Raw genomic sequence first — 20,645 nt, 5'->3', positions numbered from 1 at the left:
GATGCCAGAATTCGATACTTCGAGATAGTTTGTACAAATGCGGACTGATGAGAGATGAACTGGTTTAGTTACAAAGTTTACAGTTAATAGGCTGTACAGCGTTTAGTAGGTTTAATTAGTTGCTGGTTAGACGAAGCGGAGTTAGCAACAAATGTGCACAATTCACCTTCCAGTATCAGAACTGGCATCACATCAGGACATGCAAACGGTTCACCACCAGCACCAACAGTGGGTTCAGTAAAGGCGGCAATGTGGTTATCGATCTCTGTGCTAGGAAGGTTAGTAGCGGGGCTTAAGGCAGTCATTGGCTCCACATCCCTATCCCCTTTCTCCTCCCCTTCCTCTTCGTTGTGTACGGGACTCGGAATGGTCGCCCTCTCCAGAGGCGTCGAGGTGGTGGAAGTGGTCGTAGTGGTGGCTGATGGGTCAGAGTCAATGTCAACGCTGTCATCCAGGTAGATGGGCGCCGGTGGCGGGAGGCAGCTGCATGGGCAGTCAGGCATGCGGGGCGGTGGCTCCGGGACGCAACTGTCAGCCTGGTCACTCGTGGGTCGTGGTTTTTCGTGGGTCAGCACCTCCTTGACGGTGTGTGACCCTCCACCCGTTGGCACTTCCACGTGCAGGGTGTAGACAGAGTCGCTGTCCTCGTCAGTGGCAATTGTCAGGTTCAGGAATATGCGCTTCGCCGGCAGATCAACGCGCTCACTCAGGTATGGTTTGAGGGGCTTAAGATGAGGGGGTACCTCGTCATCCTTTTGCTGTTCCTTTAAAACCTCGTTTTCACTGCCGTCTGCTTTTGCCTTTGGAGTGGCCTCGAGCTTTTTTGCCGTCTTGTAGACTTCCTCTTCGTGGGAACTGGGCAATCCATCTAGCTTGACTATATCGATATCTTCAAAGTTCGAGGCATCGTTCATCATTCGATCCATCTCTGGTATATGGCTGTGTACTGACTCCTCTGTGTTTTTCTGGCTTTCCTTACCTTTGATACCGAAATTTGCATGAGTGATAAGTTCAAGTGGTGGACAATTGGATGCATAGACTCAGAAAACCTATTACGATGCTTTCAAATAGACCTAAGACCTATAGACCTTAGGATTTGTTAAGGATTGAAAGACAAAAAATTTCGCCAATTTAAATATTGGATATTTTTTTAAGTTTAAAGGAAACGTATATTATACGACGACGATAAAGCCGTCTTCTAGAGTGCGTCGGAGCCCTCGTTTTCGGTCAAAAAAAACTTCTGATAGTTTAAATACAATTTCACAAGAAACCATTATGAATCAATTTGTTTTTAGAACCAATCTAAATATTTAGGTATTTTATTTATTATTTAATCTCGAGTCGCAGGCCCTAGCAGCTAGTACTCTTTAAGTAAGTAAGTACTAGTACTCGATTTAGAATTGCATAGTAAATAAATATTGCCAACGTTCTGGAAACCTAGAAGAAAGCATCGTAAGTTTATTTTCTAAGTCTGAACTCAAGTCGCAACTCTACACCACTGGCATGGCTCGACTTGCCGTCGATGTGGGTTTGATTTATACCTTCTGGGGGTGTGGCTGGTGATGTCGGCTCCTCAGTGTCTACCTCATAGTTGTCAGCTAAATCACGCTCATTATTGATATCATCAGTGGCAGGTTTCTCCGTCTGAGAACCCCCAGCTTCCGTGCCTTTGATTTGAAAATCATTTTCAATGGCAGGCTGGTTGGAGGCGGCGGTGAAAGAGCTCTGAGGGGTGTTGATTTCAACAATGTCATCGGTGTCACTCCTCGGAGTCGTCTCCGGCGTTGGGCCTGAGCTGCTGTTGTCACTTTGATTATCGTCATCAATAACAGCAACCAATGTGCTGGTCTCCGACTCCGTCGCTAGTTCCGTTGCCATCCCAATCGCTTCGAGACGCTCCTCCTCATCCTCCTCCTGCTGCTTAATGTGCTCCGCCTCCTTCGGTCCGTGGTCATATTTCCTCTTCTTGTTGACCAGTGTCTTAGCAGCGCTGCGTAAATTGCTGTTTAATGATTTGCCAAATTGTTGCCCCGTTTTGGATCTTCGTCTAGGCGTTGGGGTGGTCTCCGGCTCAACTTCGTCTTCATAGACATAGTCGCTGGTGTCCGTGCTCGCCTCGCTCTCTTGGGGACCAAACACTCCATCGGTTCGGGGCAAACTTTTACCGGCGCTGCCTTGAATAGCGGCGTCTGTCAGGCCTTTGGCTGGGGTAGTTGCCGAATACTGTTCAGCAGACTGCTGGTTGAGGCTTTCGCTTGTAATTAAGTCGCTGAAAGTTCCATCTGTAGCCACATCATCTTCGTCCTGTCCCTCGATTAAGCTTCGTCGGTGTCGTCGTCCTTTATCTCCTGCCCCACTGACTGACAGCGTTGACATTGATTTTTCTACAGGTGTACAAACCGAACGAATCGAATCGAAACGAACGGGGTGAGGGTTTACTGTACTTTGTGCTTTCAGAGTGCCCTTGCGGCTGGGTTGCTCCAGTGAAAGCCACCCCTAGTCACACGCCTCTTTAAATTAAGCGTTAAATGTGTTTTTAATTCAATCCTAGTTGTCTAGCTTTGTCTAAAGTGAGCAGTGAGCAGGGAATCGAGAGAGAGAGAGTGCGATTTATCTCCTTACAATTCGACAAGGACGAACCCGAGTTGTGGCAATGAAAACTTTCGACTGTCTCCCTTGGACTACCGCCTTCTCGAACGCCTTGCTGTCAATTCAAAAAAGTAATTAATGCAATATTTTAGCCCGACAAATCCCAAAGAACGCGCTCAAGCTGAACTTTAATTGAAAGAAATGGGAAGCCGTTCTGAGAAATAATGAAAACGGCATTCGCATAATCCCTATCCGGCGTAGGCGTCTGTCTGTCAGGCGCAAACTTCAAGTTAAAAAATCCTGAAAAAACAATAAACTTTTTGTCTCCGCCAGAGGGCGCTAAGCGCTAAATACTCCGGCGTCTTGGCTTTCTCGCCCTCTCTGTCTCGCTCGCTGCCCCTCCTGCATCTCTGCTCTATAGCTGCTTGGCGAAACTTGCGAAAACTCATTTAAAAATAATTAAAAGTTGTGCATAATTACCTCCATTATTGGCATTCGCCAGGGACGAGGACAACGAAGGCGTTAGCGAGGACTGCGAGGAAGACGTAGCCGCCGAGGACGTGGCCTCCGCGGAGGCGGACGTCGATTGCAGTCCTTGAGCGGTGCCGCTGTTCGAGGTGGCCGTCGTCACTGTGGCCGCCGAAGATCCGCCAGAGGATCCACCGCCCGCTACGGCTGTTCCGAATCCAGATTGTCCTTGGGCCAGTCCAATGCCTTGTCCATTCTTCGCCCGCACCGAGGAGTTATGCAGCTTGGAGAGGTCCGTGTTCGTGCTCTTGGCAGCGGTGACCTCCGAAGCCTCGTTGCCGACTAGAACGGAGCAGGGCGCCGACTGAGTCCAGTGCAGGCCGCCAAAGGTGGTCAGCAGGATCAGCATGAGTGCGGTCACCACGAGCGTCGTGATGGCGATTACGCTCACCCACGGTGACGAGCAGCGTGCCGCCAGGTCCTTGCGAAAGTTCATCGGCGCCGAGTAGTGGTGCGCTGGCAGTCCGTTCATGACGCTGCGCGGCGGCAGCCCAGGACCCATGCAGCCCTGCGTGCTCCGCTCGTAGCCCTTCAGTGTATCCTTCGTGGGTGTGGAACAGGCCGAGCCGCTCTTGAAGTCGATTGGTGAGCCCTTGTTGATGTCTGCAACGGGAGGAGATAAGGTAGAGTCTGGTTAGTAATCAATTCGGGCATTTGAGCGTGCGATTTTCCATTTAAACCGAGTTCGGACATGGCATGGTCACCCAGCTCCGTTTCCTGGGAAACCGCAAGCCGAGAGGGGCACGGACAGGGTCTATCCGCACACTATTGTATTTTGCTTATCGCCATTTGGCGCAAATTTCATTTGTATAAAAGGATTTGCACAAGGATAACAAACTGACATTCAACATAACCTCAAACAAACGAGACGACAGACGGAACAAAGCTGGAAAAAAGGACGAAGCGAAATGAAACGGACGAACGGCGAATGAATGGAAGAAGTAAGCAGCGCAAATGACCAGCGACAATGACGTTGGCAAAACAGGAGCCAGTGGGAGAAATGGAAAAAAAAAGCGAGGAGAAAGGTTTGCCTGGCTGCCGGGTGATGGGAATCCGAGGATGGGCTGTGGTGAAATGAAGTGAAGTGAAAAAAGGCAACGCCGCAGGACGGCCAGAGCGGTGGTGACAGCACCAGGAGCGGCAGGACCAAAGGACAGCGTAAGTTGAAATCATTTGTTGATGCCATGATGATAATTCGATTATGTGACATGGAGCGTTCGCTCGGGAGCCGCTTTGAACGGGGTTGAAGCTCCATTCCCCTCCTACTCAGTGACTGGGAAATGGCATATTACAACGCAGCCAGCTTTTGTCCGGCAGAGCTTGGGTTACGCAGCAATCAGCCGGTCAACTTTTGGCCTTCTCACTTTCACGCAATAAAGTTTAGGCGGTCGTTTTTCGAGGTTATGCCTGCTCATTCGGCCCGGAACGCATGCTGCTATCAATGGCAGACTCGGTTACACATCCTGCGGCAGACGGGCAAACTACTAGCGACATGTGGCTTAAATGCGCGCGGGTGACAAACGTTCGCTTTCACGAAAAATCGTTGTAATTTCTGGCAAAACGAGCCACGGCACTCGGGAATCCCCAAGCCCATAAGAGCATACATATTTCGGACGCTTTTCGGGCTAACCCACAACCGCTTCCCCCTCCATCATGCTCCGAGCTGTCTTTTGACCCTGCCCCTTCGTGTGTGCCCAATGATAGCGTGAATAATGTCTGCGTCATTTTTTTACATATACACACATTTGTGGAAATGTGCGGATGAGTATTAAAGATGCCCACTAAGCGTATACGGGATGTTAGATTTATTTAATGTCAAGATCTCTCCATATGTGAGCGGGAAAGTGGGATATCGAGATGGTGGGATAGCGGGATAGCGGGATAAGGAGATGCATAAATGTCCAGGGAGGAGGAGATCCCCAATCCGTTCGCAAAGGTTAAGCCGAGAGTTCTGGGCGAAGCCCCAGAGTTAGTTGCCTCGTTAAGGGGGCGTGGCAGGCGGGCTGGCAGTTTTTATGACCGAAACATGTGGAGTAAGGGAATGCCATGTATTTGTGTGTGAATAATTAACGAACGCATAATAGCAGTCAGTAGTCAGTAGTCAGTAGTCGGTGTAGTCAGTGGTGGGAGTGGGAGGTGGCGGGCCAATGACTGATATAAATTCACACAAGTTAATGGGCGCTGGATGCTTTTAAAAAAGGAGGCTCCGGTTCCCTCGGAAGTGTTTGCGGGCAGATGAGATGAGAGTGCTGCGGGGTCATTAAACGTAATGGCAGACACGACAAAGTATGCCACGATAAATGGCATCCACCGCCCACACGGGTCAATTTATCGGTGGAATAGATCACAAATATGTCAGCTTTAGCCCCCATGTATCCTCCTCAATCGCTTCTGCTGAATGTCTATCTCCAGTTTGTTGAACTCTCGACTTGATTGCGGCAGTCGAATAAATTAAATGAGCTCTTCGGCCAGATTAGCCGCATTCCCTTTGAAAACTTTCAACAAATCTACAACTCCTTCTCGGGCAGCCACTTTAATGCGCTGGGACATAAAATTTCGGTTTATTAATTTCATTCCATTTTATTACATTGCCATTTTATGCAAAATGGGGATTAAGCCTGCGGCCGTTTTATGAACCCGAGAGTAAATCGCTTAAATTAAAATAGCACATCCGCCGGCCGCCGGGGAAAGTGGTGGTGAGATTGGCGATATTTTAGCAGCGGCAGCAGCATCGACAACAATAAAAGTATAAATATAAATATAAATAGTGTGGCAAACGCAGCTGGCTGTAATGGCGAGAGTATAATGTGTCGCCCGGCATGTAGTTCTGTGGGTGTCAACCCCTCTGGGCAGCAATCTGGCGCCACTACCCCTGGCAGTGCAACACAAATGTGATTTATGCTGCGTGCAATTTAACATTTTTAATAATATTAAAATTACAAATTTATACACATCCCACTTGTGTGTGGGCTCCAAGGTGTCGTAGTCCAATAAACTTCCTAAGTTGCTGGGGCGAAAGCGGGCCAAAAGGCACGGCGGTGAGTGGGCGAGGTCCTGGCTTGATTTCATTTTAATTGGCTTTCCAGGCGGCTGGATTTCGCCCCATTGGCCCTCTACTTTGCACCCAGTGCTCCTGAAGATGAAAACAAGAGGGATTAGGGTCGGGATGTGTTCAGACTGCCATATACCCTGTTAAAGATGGTCTCCTATCATGGACATGACTGATGAATGAAACGATGATTAAGTTCCATCACCTTGTTACAAACATATCCTTACTACCTAAGAGTAACATACTCTAGGTATCTAGGTATTTAAAGTGCAAACATGAAAGTACAGACAGTTGAGATTCTCTGCCATGTTCATAATTAAAAATTACTTGAAGTGTGGAAATTTCGCAAAGCTAACAGACCGGCGAATTAGGCGCATGGTGAACCCATGAACTCTGCCCTGCGAGAGCGAAGTCCAATTGAGATTCAATACGTAGTTTCAGGCGTTGCCTTGTAAGGGGTTTTCGGCTCAACTCCAATCCCTCGGGCACACGCAACAATTGTGTGTTAAGTACTTTTTGAGTAATTGCCTTTTCGAAGTCCGGCGGACTGGCTCGGTCCTGGCTTCAACCAATTTGCATAGCCGTTAATGAACATTTGCTAATATTTTGAGCACTAAAAAACATCGCCATTAAAGGGAAGGTGCCACGCCCCTCCACCCGCTACTGGGGCGCCAAAGCGTGCGACAATCAAATAAAAGTACATGAAAAACACATAAAGGCGCATAAAGGGGTATCCAGGGCGGGCTCTGGATTTTTTGTTGCTCCTCGCATTTTAATGGTAAAGCGCGACGATTGCTTGAAACAAACAGGTGAACGGGGAGCGCGGGTGGGATGTGCGACTCCCGCCATGTTGGTAATGGAGTTTGCAAACAAACATGGCCGCCGGGGAAAAATCACATAATTTACACGTTTGCATTTAAGTATTAAGTGGGCTGGGAGGAGGATTGGCAATGGGATTCGGAGTGGGGATGGGAATGGGAATGGGAATGGGAATAAGCAAAGTGTTTCGTTTACTTTTACCGCGTTTGTTTGCAAGGCTCAGCAGTTGTTCCGCTATGTGTGAGAGTGTATAGGTATTTTAGGTTGTTTTCTGGCCCCGACTGAGTTTTATGTGCACAGGAAGCAATTTTTGGGTCGACTTTATTGCCCCTGTCGTCGTCATCGGTGTTGATGTTGATTTTAAAGCGTTTAATGGCCTCGCGTTTCAGCGTGCCCTCAGCTAAATTGAAAAGAAAACCCACCTCCCGAACTGGGTCCGGATGGGCGCAAGATAAAGATTCAGCAGCAGGAAGAAGATCTGGGCTTATATGTTTGAACAAAGTGTTGGGATTTCCAGAGATTTGCCTTGGAATTTGCTGGGGTTGCTGCTCGAAGGGGTGCGGCGATAGGGGTAATGATGGATTGACAATGGGACAAAAGCCGGGGGCGTTGGGGTGGAAATGTAGGACAGGAAAGGTCTGGATGGGTCTAGGATGGCCCTAAGTGTAAGTGCAAACTGTCATATTCCCTATACATCTAATCCCGCATTCATGGCCCGCCATGGTTATCACAATTGGCAGTGTATGTGGTAGGCTCCTTACTGCTGCTCCCTTCGTAATTACACCCGTAAGTGGGCACAAATTGCGAGACTACGAATGGCTGTGTGCTTTGTTGTCCTTCGGCTGCTTATAATCAAAAATTCCATTTAAAACTTTAAACTCATTACTGAATGTTTAATGTGCGCTCGCCGTGCCGCTGTTGTTTTATTGTTGTTGCTGCCGCCGCTGCTTTCGAGCGATAAATCAACACAAAAAATTCTGCAATTTGTTAGGCGCGCAAAGACGGCAGGACAGACAGACAGACAACGACAATAAAGGACTTGGGTCCCGGGGACTGGGGACTGGGGACTGGGCTCTCTAACGATGCGGCAACCTGTCGACGTCCGTGAGGAGACCCCAAAAGGGTCGTAGTCCTCGGCGCCATATTGTTTCAAGCAGGCGGCGCACAGCGGGCGACCTGAGCACCGCCTCGAGCTCTAATCAAGTGTGTGTATGTGTGTGCGGATGGGTGAGTGAGTCGCGGCTTTAAGACTGGATCCGGATTGCCACTCACATTGCGGGTTCTCTGTTCTGGGATCTGGGTTCCGGGCTCAAAGGCACAGCCAAGATGAGTGTCACTCGGGTGGGGGAGTAAACTTTCGGCACGATTTGCATGTAAATTAATTGCCCTTGCCGTGTCCCCGTGCCCCGTTGCCTCGCTGCCTTCTTGCCCCTGGCCCATAGCAGTGCAGCGAGATTTTTTCCCGCTTAAACAACCCTCGGGGCGAGATAAGTCGTATAAATTATAGCAATTTAATAAGTTTTAAATATACGCATCCGGCTGACTCTCTCCCTTTGTCTGTCTCCCGAAAAGTTGGTAAACTCTTGCAGCAAAGTTTACGCCGCTCCACTCCAGACTTTTCGGAATCCAGACTCCGTTCTCCGGACTCCTGACTACAGGTTGTCCTGGCTCCGTTCTGCTCCCGGTGCTATAACTCAAGACAAAAACTGTTGCCGATTAAAATTGTCGGTTGGGCATTAATTTTATGTCACGATGCGCTCGCAGCCGACGTGCCGTGTGATAAGGTGGCGACTCTGCTCCTTCGGGTGTCCTTGCCTTCCCGGGTGTCTGCTGTTTCTGGAGTGTCTGGGTGGGTCTGGTGAGTCCTGTGAGCCGGGGTGGTTCCTTACAGTTCAGTTTTGTTCCCGCGTTTTAAATGAGTTTATGCAAGTGTGAAAATAAGTCTCTTAATGGCCCGGGCGGGCAGTTAATGAGTTGAAAGTGGCGGGGCACGTGGATTATGCTCCTTTGTCCGCCCCAAGGACTTCTTCCCACCGCCCGCCTCAGATCCTTTCATTTTTCTTCACCTTTTCCTTGGGGTTGGGGAAAAACAAAACTTAATTTGTTGTTGCAGGTGAGACGAATAAATTATTTGATAACAGTTTCAGTTTTCCCAGCATAAATAAGATTTCTCGGGCGCTCGAGCGCTTTGTTTGCCTAACGACGGGGGCGCACGCGGGTTTTCGGTGTTTTTGGGGGCGTGGTGGTGTTGGTTTGTTTACCGTTAGTCGCTTAATGCCCGGCTTAATAGTGTTGGGTAGCTCAAGCTGTGTCTGCCTCGATTCTGCTGTTTGCCCCGCTCAAATATTGGTTCGGATTAAACTTTATGCCAGCGGACCAAGTCCCGCCCAGCCCCTTTCATCCTGCCCAGCTTTTAGTGTCGCCAATCAGCAGGCTCACATGTAATTGGACACGTAGGGATAACATTTCGTTGCCCCGGGTCCGGGAACTACTGGACTTTTTGCGCCTGCCAGGACCGGTTTTGCAGTCATCCAGGAGGACTGCCTGCATGTAATTACAAAGCAAAAGTTTCGCATATAATTTTTACAAAAACGCAAAACTTTTTCAATAACAAAAATTTGCACAAACAAAAAGGAAAACGAGCCGGGGAGAAAGGGCAATAGAGAGCGACACAAATGGCAATGCCAAGCGGCAACTGTGAAAAAGTTTGCAATAAAAGAGCCAATGGCCAGAACGACGTCACACAAGTGCTTACTGAATGGGCGTGGCAGGGAGGGCGATGGGGCATGGGCGGTGGGTACGTGAGTTGCCTGAGCAATGCAAATGTTTAATAAACTTTTTCAAATAAAAATTTATCTACGTTGACGTGCAATTTTTAGACCAATTAAGCAGCTCGCCGTGAGATGAGGGCATTGCGAGGCGGCAGGACACATGGCATTCTCGTTCTGCTACGTGCTCCGTCCAGGATCCTCCGCCGGCACCTTTGATCCTGCCGTGAAAGGGTCGAGGCTTCCTTGCAATTGCGACGCGTGTAAATTAGTGCTTAATGGCAGGAGGGTGGCGCCTTGTCTGCAGCTTGGCGTTTCCGGGTTTAAATTTAATTAGCTCGATATGCTTGCATAATGCTCGCAGGGCCTCGGGCGGGCAGGTGAGATGAGGCCCGCTTTTGGCAAACTAATAACAATAATTGCGATAAAGCCAGCATTAAATGCAGTGCCATAAAGGCGCGAGCAAAAAAAGGATATTTTAATTACGCATTTAAATTTGTTTGTTTGTTTGTTGGTTTGTTGTTATTGGGGCCGCGGAGAAGGTAAAAATAAACGCTGAGGCTGCCTTTTGTTTTCGATTTAATGAACTGTAAAGCGCAGCCATATTTATTGCATACTTTTTTGCGTTATTGTTTATTTGCACGTTTGGTTTTTATGTTTTTTTTTCGGTTTTTTTTTTTTTTTTTTTCGATTGGCTTTGTTGTGTTTTTGGCCCCGCATTCACCTTTATCATTTAAATGCATTTAATTTAAATTACTGTAAGCGTTATTTTATCAGCGTTGTTATTTGTTTTCTCCCCTTGATTTTCCGATCGCCGCTCGATGTCCTATTTTATAGACAGCCAGCCTTATCGCCCTTAATTGAAATTAGTCCTATCACTCCCCTTGTTCCCCATCTCACATTCAGGGCCATTCAGTGCTGAAGCCCCTATCCGATCGAGGAGAATTTCATCAGAATCGCCTTCGAGAGAGTGCGGACTCGTCATATCCATGACATTGGCATATAATCATTAAACGGCAGCTGCCTGTGCGGACATCAATTATTGTCTCATAAAAAGTAATTTATATTAAAATCAAACCGCTTATAATTTCATTATGTTGATATACACAAGTGAGCGACGTCTGTGTGTGAATGATGGGGGCGAAGTGCGCGGACATTAAAGTTTGCCGCGGCAGACATTTTGTAATAAAGTTTGTGTTAATTAACGCACACGGCTGCAAAAAGCATTGAGCGGGCGCATATCTGCGCAGGAGGAGGCACTGCACCCCTTGATGCGCCCCTAGCGCCCAGGACATGCACTTGCAATATTTAAATTCAATTGCATACTTTCGAGCGCACTCGTTTGTTTGGCCGGCCACATGGCGCATACTTAATGAACCATGGCCTGTTCCGCTGCATATTTTATTTGCTCTCTGGCTTGTGACTGAAATACCTGCATAAAAATAACAACGCGGCAGGAGCAGCCGAGCATTGCGCTTTTTCCATCCATAAACGGCGCACTAATAAAACTCATAGCGAAAAAATTGGTTTGCCATTATATTTAATAAAGTTAAACCGACGGCGACAACGAGTCGCGGGGAGGGGGAAATGCGAGGAAAAGCGAAAGGAAAAACACTGCAAATCTCAGTGCAGGCGAGTGAGTGTGTGAAATCGCCAATTGCCTGCCTAGTGGCTGGTGTGATGAGGTCAATTTCAGTTGGGTGAGCCGCAGCAGAAGAGTGTGGAAACGGCGGAAGGAAACAACTTTCCGAACTGGAAGTTAATCCTAATATCGCCTATGGATACTACTTTGTTTTTCACCCCAATTCCCAATGAGAGTAAATAGATTAAGTGTGATTAAAATTGTCATTAACATTTCCCTGGGCTTTGGCGTGTCAATTAATATTGCTTTAATATTATTGCCAATAATTGTCATAATTTCTGTTTTTTCTTCCCGTTTTACACTAAAACTGCCATTATTTATGAGTGCCTATTGTGGCTGTTGCTGTTGCTGTTGCTGTTGCCATTTCGCCATTTTGCCATTTTGCCATTGGGCCATTCTGCAATTTTGCCATTTTTATGGCATTTAATTGTTTTAATTGTGTGCAACAATGGCCATTAAATATGCGCAACAACAAGAGGCAACAAGGCAGGCGAGGCTGAAATGGATTTGACATTATGAAATTTATGAAATTAATAATTTTTCTATGCCCAGCTCTAATTGTCAGGCGAATTAATTATATTACAATTTGAGTTTTTTAGGCCTGCAACGTGCGTTCACCGCTCTAACCCCAAAACCCCTTAAATTGTGGTCAGATGTAAAGTTGATGGCCAGTCGAATTGCCTTTGAGCCGGTGGCCACAGAGTTATGAGCTCCAATAAATTAATGTAAAATTATTAACTGACAAACGGTTAAATTATGGCAATTTATGCCAGCTCATAAAACGGCGCATTTATTGGCCGACAAGCAAGGGGCCACGGCGCAAAGTGTTGGCATATATTAATGTTATTATCGGGGACACTAATTCGGATTAGCAATTCCGGCTTTAATGGACTTTAAATTGCCACTCACGACTAGTCGCTGAACTCTTTAATGTCTCACTCCTTGAACTTTTGCCATACGTACCTGGAAGGAGAAGAGAGTCGAAAAGTTGTATTAGTAAGGATATAAACAGGGTTACCATAAGGTCTGAAGCTAGCTTCCTGGATTTCATTTGCATTTTTCTGCAACTGCAACTTTCCAAAAACCACACATACGCAATCATTTTCAAAGTCAACAGCGTGACTGCACTGTTTCCCTTTCCCATTTTCCATGTCCCCCTTTTCCGCTGCTGCTCTTTCTTGTGAACTTATTTATTACGATCAGGGCATGTTCGCCACCAACTAAGCCCCTGCTCCTCTGCTGCACTTTAAAAGCCATTAAAACGGCAAACAGGCTACCCGAGTTGTCCATGGAATCCATGAACTGTTTCCCTTCCAGAGTGCCCCTCTCCCCTGCTCTTGCCACTACCACTCCGCGTCCTGCCTGCGCTGTTAATTTCATCAGAGCTACTGGTAATTGCGTGTATGGAGTTGCAGTTCCCGGCCAGGACAGCAGCAAGAGCAGTCGGAGCAGCAGGAGCAGCATCACCAGGGCCCAGAAGTCAGGCGCAGACGCATACTTCTGCTCCAACCGGACTGCCCGTTTTGGGTCCTGTTTTTACGTCCAAAAAATATGCAATAAAAGGGGACCTGGGATTGGGCACTGGGGCGCATTCGGGGATTTTGCACAAGGGTGGCTCCGGCTGGGACTGGGCCTTCTGGGCCATGGATGCCATTGCCCACCGACTGGCTACAATTTATTATATTAAGTATTAATGTTGGTCCTCGCCCTCCTCCCTGTGAATGCGTGTGTGAGTCTGCTGTATGCATAATCCGAAAGCCAAAAGTAATTATATTAAGTAATTGATGAATTTGCCTTTTTCCGCGACGAGCCACGACCGCCCAGCGCCCAGCGCCCACTCACTCAGTCTGTATTTATCGGGCAGAAAGAGCCCCGGGATGGCGCGGTGTTGGCTCCCATAACGGAGTATGTGGATGAACGAGGATATGGCCAATGCCAGACGATTGGCAGACAGAAGGATGGATAGATGATGGCATAGTTCGGCCCAAACGAAGGCAAATAAAATTTAATAAAGCGGCAAATAAAAATTTATTGTGTGTCATTTTAGGCGTACTGCGACATCGCCAAACGACCGCCTGCCCCCGTGGACCCCATCCACCCCCTCGACAATGACCGACAATTTTTTGATTTGGTCGTCTGATGATAGGCGGCAATTTCCGGTCGACGGGGAAGGAGCCCCGAGCTGAGCTTTAAGCGCTCCGGAGATACTATTCGGGCATTCTTTTTGCTTTCAAACCTGCTCTTCAAGATTTATTTGCACATTTAAAATTTGATTGAAATAAATGGCTCTGTTTATGGGGATATGCACTCGCGAGCATGGAAGGATATAGGGGATATACTCGAAAAAGAGCATTCATGGGGGTTGCATTCCGGTTTTGGGGGTTGCGTGTCACCTTGATGGATTGCGCTCAAATTGCCTCAAAGTTTAAAATGGAAAAAATGGATTTCGTGGGAGTGGGCTCTTGATAAATGGAGTCCTCTGCTGGGCATAGCCCCCTCCTCTCCAGTGGAAACTCATTAACAAATCGAAAGGAACGACTCAAAAGAATATACTTTGATAATGACACTTTTTATAGTCACTTATCGGAGGCGTCGAAGACAATAAACGCCAGTTTAACCGATTGCCGTTCGGAATCGAGTGAATATAATGATGCCGGGGCCAAACTTTTGCCCTCTTATCGCCGAGGAGTAGCGGCAATGACCACGACCAGGACCAGGACCAGGACCAGGGCCCGAAACAGAGAAACAGAAACAGAGCTCGGAGCCGAACCCAAAGTAGAGGCAAAGCAAAGTTGCGAAAATTTATTGGGGAAATTGGCCAAAGTCGAAGGAACTTTAACGAAACGATACCAAAGTTTATTACTCAATTACAAAACCATCAAAACGAAAACGAAATGAAACGAAACTCTCGCAGAGAGCAGAGCGAAATCCGAAAGATAAATGAAATTGATAAGCGCGTAATTTATGTTTGGATTTCGTTTTATTCTGTCATTAACGCACAGTTGCCTCGCCCACCCAACCTCCCCCTTCCCGGCTATTGTATTTTGTTTTTTGGGTTGCGACTTGGCACGCTCTTCCTTCATTTGCGGCAACTTCTCCGGGGAAAAGTTGGTCAAGGCGAGTCGACGTGGCTGTCGGCTGCTCTCCCTGCCAGTCCTCCCTCCACCCCTTTTCCCCCTCTTTTGTTTTTCCGAATTCACCTCCTTCGGTGATGGAAATTGGGAATGCCACTGGTCTGAGCCCCACATAATCGATCAAAATCGACCGATTGCCAAGCGTTAAACGGCGTCGACTATTGCATTCTATAAAACCGATCGGAATTTTGCATTTTGCGGCTCGTTTTCTGCGGGCGTGTGTGCGCTTGTATGGGTCTAGAGGTAGCATTATGCTGCCACGCCCACCAGCATTATGCATAAATAATTTCGAAGCTGGCTGAAACGGGCAGCAACAAAGGCCGTCGCTGCACATAATGAAAAATTGAAACATGAAAATTGTCAAAAACACCGACGCAGCACCAGCAAATGTGTGTGGGTGTACTGGGGCGGGGGGTACATTACCTGTCAGGCCTTGCCGGAAATGAAATTTTGCAATGATAGCAGGGGAAGTAGGAGGAGAACGAGGACGTAGACGGGGACAGGGACGAGTTCAACCGCATACATCAATGAATGCATGGAGGAATCGGAGGAAGCGGAGGAATCAGAGGACGCGGAAGGCGGGGGACTGACAATTTTGACAATTTTCGTTATGCAATAAAAATGATGTGCGGCGACAAAACTGTGCTACTCACTCACCGTTCATCGCTTATACAAACCGTTATACTGACACATTGCCCACGGCCCAATGCATTTGTAATGTCCCGAGCCACGGACCTCCAGCCCCGCCCGGAAAAGACCAACAAAAAGTGCCATTCGATGGACATTTCATTAATGCTAAATGCGGGCAAACGGGCGAACGGGCTTTAGAATTCGGCAGCTTCGGAGCTTGGAAGCGCTTCTGCTCGAGCCGGAAGTTAATTGAAAATGATGATAACACATATGGAAATGTAATTGTTTGTGAAGTGTAGCATGCCAGTCACCGGAGGATTGAATTAGTCGGCGCAGGGAATGCGATTTGGGTTTTAAATCCACCCCAAGAGCCGGCTTACTCTTACCTACTCCCGACCAGGCTGAGGGAAATTCATTAGCGGCACGTCTGCTCTGTTAGCACCTGCCCGCCACTCCACGCACCCCACGCACTCCACGCGAAGAAGGCCTACAAGATGCGGACCCCCTCTCTCGCTTACGAAATCCACTAAATCAATTCAATTCAATTACAAATCGTTTCGCCGTACCCTTACCTGCACCCGTACCCACACCCATGTCTCTCTTCCGAACCGAAATGGCAACCAATTAGCCTCGAGAAGCGTTTGGGTACTTTTGTGGGCCGCGGCAGCTGAGGAGCAAAAAATTGCCTTTTAATCAGCGCCCCGATGTCGGCTTAGCCGCTGATTGGATTGTAGGGATGTGAGGTGGCCGGAGACAGCGCTTTTTGTTGCCTTGTATAATTAAAACGGAGCCAAGGCAACCGGCAAATCAAATCGACGACAGCTGAGACGAAGGACAAGCGCTGAAGAAACAAAACCTAAAAACGCTTGCCAAATTATCCGAGTGCTAAAAAAATCCAACATTCTGCGGTAATAAATCTTCCCTCCGCTCCGGTTTAAGTAATTTCAATTTTATTTTCAGCTCCAGTTCGAGCTCGGCTTCCGCAACCACATACAAAAGTAATTAGGAGGCATTTTTTCACGTCCTGCCCATTTCTTTCGACGGCTTTAATTAAAATGGATTTTTTTTGGTTTCTCGAGGAGCGTTATTTATTTATTTGCGCGTTTCCTTGTGATTTGAGTGTTGCGGTAATTAAAATGACATTATTCAAAGTTACTTTGGCGAAAAGGGTCGACCCTGGGAACAAACTGGGAGCTGGGGCCAAAGGTCGTTGTCGCGGCTTGTTTGTCCCCCAGATAGGCGTTTATTACTCAGCGCCAAGGCGGACTATCTCGATGGCCCCTTCCCAAGGAGGACTCTTTGGGGCAAGGTATGAAATCAGAAAACGATTAGTCCAAGATTTGACTTTGATGGGCCTGAAGTTGAGATGGGTCTACTGCTTACCATATGGCAAGTCCCTCTGGGAGTGGAAGGGGTGTAGTAATTCACCGCACAGACAAATTTAATCCGCGTCCATCGGCAACTCAGTTCAATAAACTTTTGTCTAGTCCAGAAATCCATTAACGCCCTGCAGACCTGATCGATTTCCATAGCCATAGTTGGTCCGGCGAACAAGAGATTCCTGCCTCGCACTCGCACTCGCACACGCAGAGGCAGAGGCAGAGGCAGTGGCAGTCGCAAAAAGCGAAAAACAAACACGCACTGAAGTATGCTATGAAAAAATGCATTCGGGCTTACGCTCTCCAGCTGCAGCCCTCCATCGTGGGAGTTGAAGGGAACTACTATTTTTAATCACTTCAGCAGTTTCATTTTTTGCTGCTGTCGTTCTGTTGCTCCTCTGCATTGTCTACTGCCTAAAGAGCAAACACAATGACAACATTTAATAGATTGCCAATGGGCGGTGGGAGTGTCTGTCTGGTGCTTGGCATAGAAAAATGCCTAGGCAGGGCAACAGGAAAACAGAGCGCATAGAAAAAGTCCATGGCGTAGACAAAAGGACCCACTTCTCGACCGATCCCCCTGATTTACTTTTTTGATGGGCCACGAGTTGAACAAGGGGTTAACTGTTCTATGAGTCACTGCATGAATGACTTGTTTTGGGGCGGGGGTGGCGGGCAGGGTATTTATAAAGATATTCCTCTGCTGGCTGTTTGCTGATTTCGTACGCTGATAAACATGAAAAGACCTCAGTTTCCCCTTCTCCTCACCCTTCTCTGGTTGCATATCAATGAGGCGGATTGTTTGGCATGGGGGGAGGGCGGAGTGGTGTCGTTTTAAAGACGTTTAACGGCATTTTTACACTTGCATGCGTCATCGGAGTAACCTTTCCGTGTGCCCGTGCGTGGCTCCAAGTGTTACACATTTGCATTTGACGTGTTTCCAAATCCGTACAGCTTTTCAGGCCCGACCCCTTTAGCTCCCCTCCCGGCTCAGTCAACGGTGTGCAAAAAATAGTTTGGCTTTTAGTTATGAAAATTGCGCAGTTTTTCTTTTGGCAGTTTGTTGCGTGGCTTTCCCAGACGCTGCTTATAATTGCTCCATTAAAATTTGTTTATGGGCAAAGTTTATGCCGTGAGTAGAGTTCGCCTGCTCCTGCAGTCAGTAATTAGAATGTCAGAAAAGCTGCCATAGTTGGGTGCTATTTCTGGCCCACTTAACGTTATAGGTAGTCGTGGTCTACATAAATATGGTAGCACACCCATCAAGGTGACCGCCTCCGGCCTCCTGGCATATTGATGGATCGCTCGGCTTCGGTTCCGTTAGCACCCAGCATCCTTCGGCTCCACTTTCTCCTTTTCCCTTTCATCGCTTGCCTGTAATTGGCAAAGATTGAATGACCCAAAGCCGACCCGCCGCATCATTTGTTAGATGACTCATGCAAAACTGGGACCCATGCGAGCTGTCCCTTCTCGACCCATTCCAGGCCATCTGCTCCATCAATTGGCAAAGGTCAGCAAAGGTTAGTCGGGTCGACGGGGCCTAATGGAGTTTTATTTTTAAGCCGTGCCTAAAAGCATGCTGTAAAGCACAGCCTGCCTTGTTGTTTGTTTGTGCGTTTCAGGAGGAAATTTAATATCATCGTCCTGCGTCCTACGTCCTGCATTGCACACTAAAAGGTTTCCACGACGCTTTTAATTACACTTTAAACAATAGCTGCACGCAGCCAGCTCCCGGCCCTTCCTTCGCCATGGGCAACCCCTTTGCTTTCCTTTCGCTTTTCCCACTCTGGGAAATTGCTGGCGTTTGCGATTTGCGCTTGATTAAATTCTAATTATAAAGCGTGCGTATTTTCGGTTGGATCCCTTCTCCTGTCCTGTCTTGCTCCTCCTCTTCCTCCTTCTGATTCCTCCATTTGCAGTCTTCTTTTTTGTGCTGGTTGTTTACCATTTTCCTTGATTTTTACGACTTTTTAATGATTTTCACTGCCAGTCACTCATTTCGCCACCATCGCGTGCCCTGCGTCCTCTTTTCGTTGGCTTTCACCAATTTTCTTTGACTTTTGCGTTTTGTGTTTCGACAGTTCTACTCGCCCTGGATTGCTTTTTGGGTTTGGTTCAGTTCGGTTTGGCTTGGTTCGGTTCGGTTCGGTAATTTCCTAGCTCGCCCTTCTCCGCTCTCCCCTCTCCCCTCTCCCCTCCCCCAAATAGATCCCTTCCTGTTACTGCTCCTGCCGCTCCCCATTTTGTTTACTGCTAATGCGACTTTTAACGCTGATTAATGTTTTCTTTTTTACAGTTTGCCTTCCCATTTTCCACTCCCACTGGCTGGGCTGGGTTCACTACCTGTCAGCGAGAGGGAGACTTCTTTTCGGAGGGAGCACGGCGTCCTGTCCCACTCGGCTGGTCGTTCATTAAATTCATTTAAAACGTCCATTGCGACCACAAATAACATTGGCAGTCAAACAATTTGGCCGGCAGGCAAACAAATTGTTTGTTTGGCTGTCACATGTCAATAAAATTAACACTTTAACGAGAGACAGAGTACACAAGGAATATACATATTTTACACAATCCACAGTGCTGGACCGAGAAGAAGTCCTGTTCTTTTTTGTTGTTGTTTAATTAAGGCAACAACATATCAGGGACTTAGCCTGGCAGACAATAATTTCCTTGACAGCTGCAAAATGCAGAATTTCCCAAGCCAAATTGAAATTTATACAGGAGACAAATGGAATCACAGGGAGATCTTTATGGGGGAGGTGGAGTTTCGGCTTTTATGCAAAATGCAAACACAAAAACATCGGAATGCAAATTGCATTAAGTGCTCTGTGTGTGTTGGCAGAAGAGGGAGACAGATAGATAGATAGATAGAGAGACAGAGAGATACAGAGAGAGAGAGAAATCGCTAGGTGAGGTCAAATCATTTGCTAGTAAATTCAAAGCTGCAACAGCAAAAAGTCAATTTTTAATTGATTATAAACATTGAAATATTCATTCCGCCGTGAATGGAAAAATGTGAAAACTGAAAAAGTTGAAATTCGATTTCCATTCTTTGTGGGCAACCGACATTAATGGGGAAAGTGCCTAAAAGTGTGCTATGCAATTTTTCGCCTCATTTCCGTGCTGTTTTTATCGCGCTAATTTATTGAGCCGATTATAGGGCAGCCACTGATTCAAAGCGGCGGGACCGGCCAGGCGGGGGACTAATTATTATATTTTCCATAATTTTAATTAGTCGATAGTGCAAAAATAATCAAATGGCATTATCTGCGGCACGCTTTTCGGCCAGCCTTGTTTTGTTAAAGCGAAATCGGCATTTTAAAGCCTTTTGTCCATGCCAAAAGCCTCGGGGAAGTATAAAAGAGGCAGACAAATGTAGTTATGTAGTTATATATTTGTATTCCCACGCCGTTTATACATAAATGATATATGAAATGTGCACAGAAATTAGGTAAGTAGATACGCACAGCCACATCGTGGCTTTAATTGATGGCCAGCCTTCGATTTAATGCATTTTCCAAATTGATATTAATCAATTTTTGGATTATTTATTAGCCATGGAATGAAAGAGCCCACAGCGACAACGCTGGGATTGGTTTTTAAGCAGCATGTTCTCCGGGAAGGCCGTGTTTATCACAGCAAATTGATTTGTGCAGAGTGTGAATATGCTTGAGATGTGTTCTTTGGCATTTTGGCCAGGCACCTGGAAGTATGCAATCACATAATGCACATAATGCCAAAAGTCTATTGTCAACAAACACATTCTCGTTCCTCCCAGCAGCCAGACCGACTCCTTTAGCCCGAGTCAAGCCCCAAAGTATGTGCATGCAGCTCTCGAATGTTTGGCAAGAGTTTAGACGGCTCGTGGGCCGAGGGGGAGATACTGAGCACCAGAAATGCCAGTCGAGACTGTTGGCCAAGGCAATAAAATATGAATTTATGGCCTATTTGCATGGCTTTCTGGACCAAAATCAAGAGCGGCTCTTGACCGGACAACGCAACAATCCGAGCATTTTTACTTGATAGAGCAAAGCCTTAGAAAAGTCCCAGGACTTGGAGCTTAATGAGCTTTGCCCAGTTGTATCCCAAACTAATGCATCGACTGCT

The 20,645-nt window shown here is 47.2% G+C and overlaps 1 protein-coding gene across 4 annotated transcripts in view; it reads right to left on the bottom strand.

Annotated features, from left to right (window-relative positions):
• Positions 1 to 20,645, bottom strand: part of LOC108108706 (teneurin-m) — a 117,159-nt gene that overhangs the window by 11,358 nt on the left and 85,156 nt on the right. For 2 of the 4 annotated variants that reach the window (XM_017216811.2, XM_017216813.2), the window contains exons 1-2: positions 1,542 to 2,809; positions 167 to 979 (exon numbers count right to left, since the gene is read on the bottom strand). In XM_017216811.2, the coding sequence (XP_017072300.1) occupies positions 167 to 979; positions 1,542 to 2,376 (1,648 nt within the window). In that variant the 5' untranslated portion in view covers positions 2,377 to 2,809. Of the gene's footprint in view, positions 1 to 166; positions 980 to 1,541; positions 2,810 to 3,069; positions 3,721 to 20,645 lie in introns of those variants that run through there. The other 2 variants (XM_017216814.2, XM_017216815.2) reach the window with 1 other exon arrangement.

Source organism: Drosophila eugracilis, unplaced genomic scaffold (assembly GCF_018153835.1).
Source record: "Drosophila eugracilis isolate 14026-0451.02 unplaced genomic scaffold, ASM1815383v1 contig_2154, whole genome shotgun sequence".
Lineage (NCBI taxonomy): Eukaryota > Metazoa > Arthropoda > Insecta > Diptera > Drosophilidae > Drosophila > Drosophila eugracilis.
Note: the sequence above shows the minus strand (reverse complement) of the source record. Positions and strands in the feature narration are given on the sequence as shown.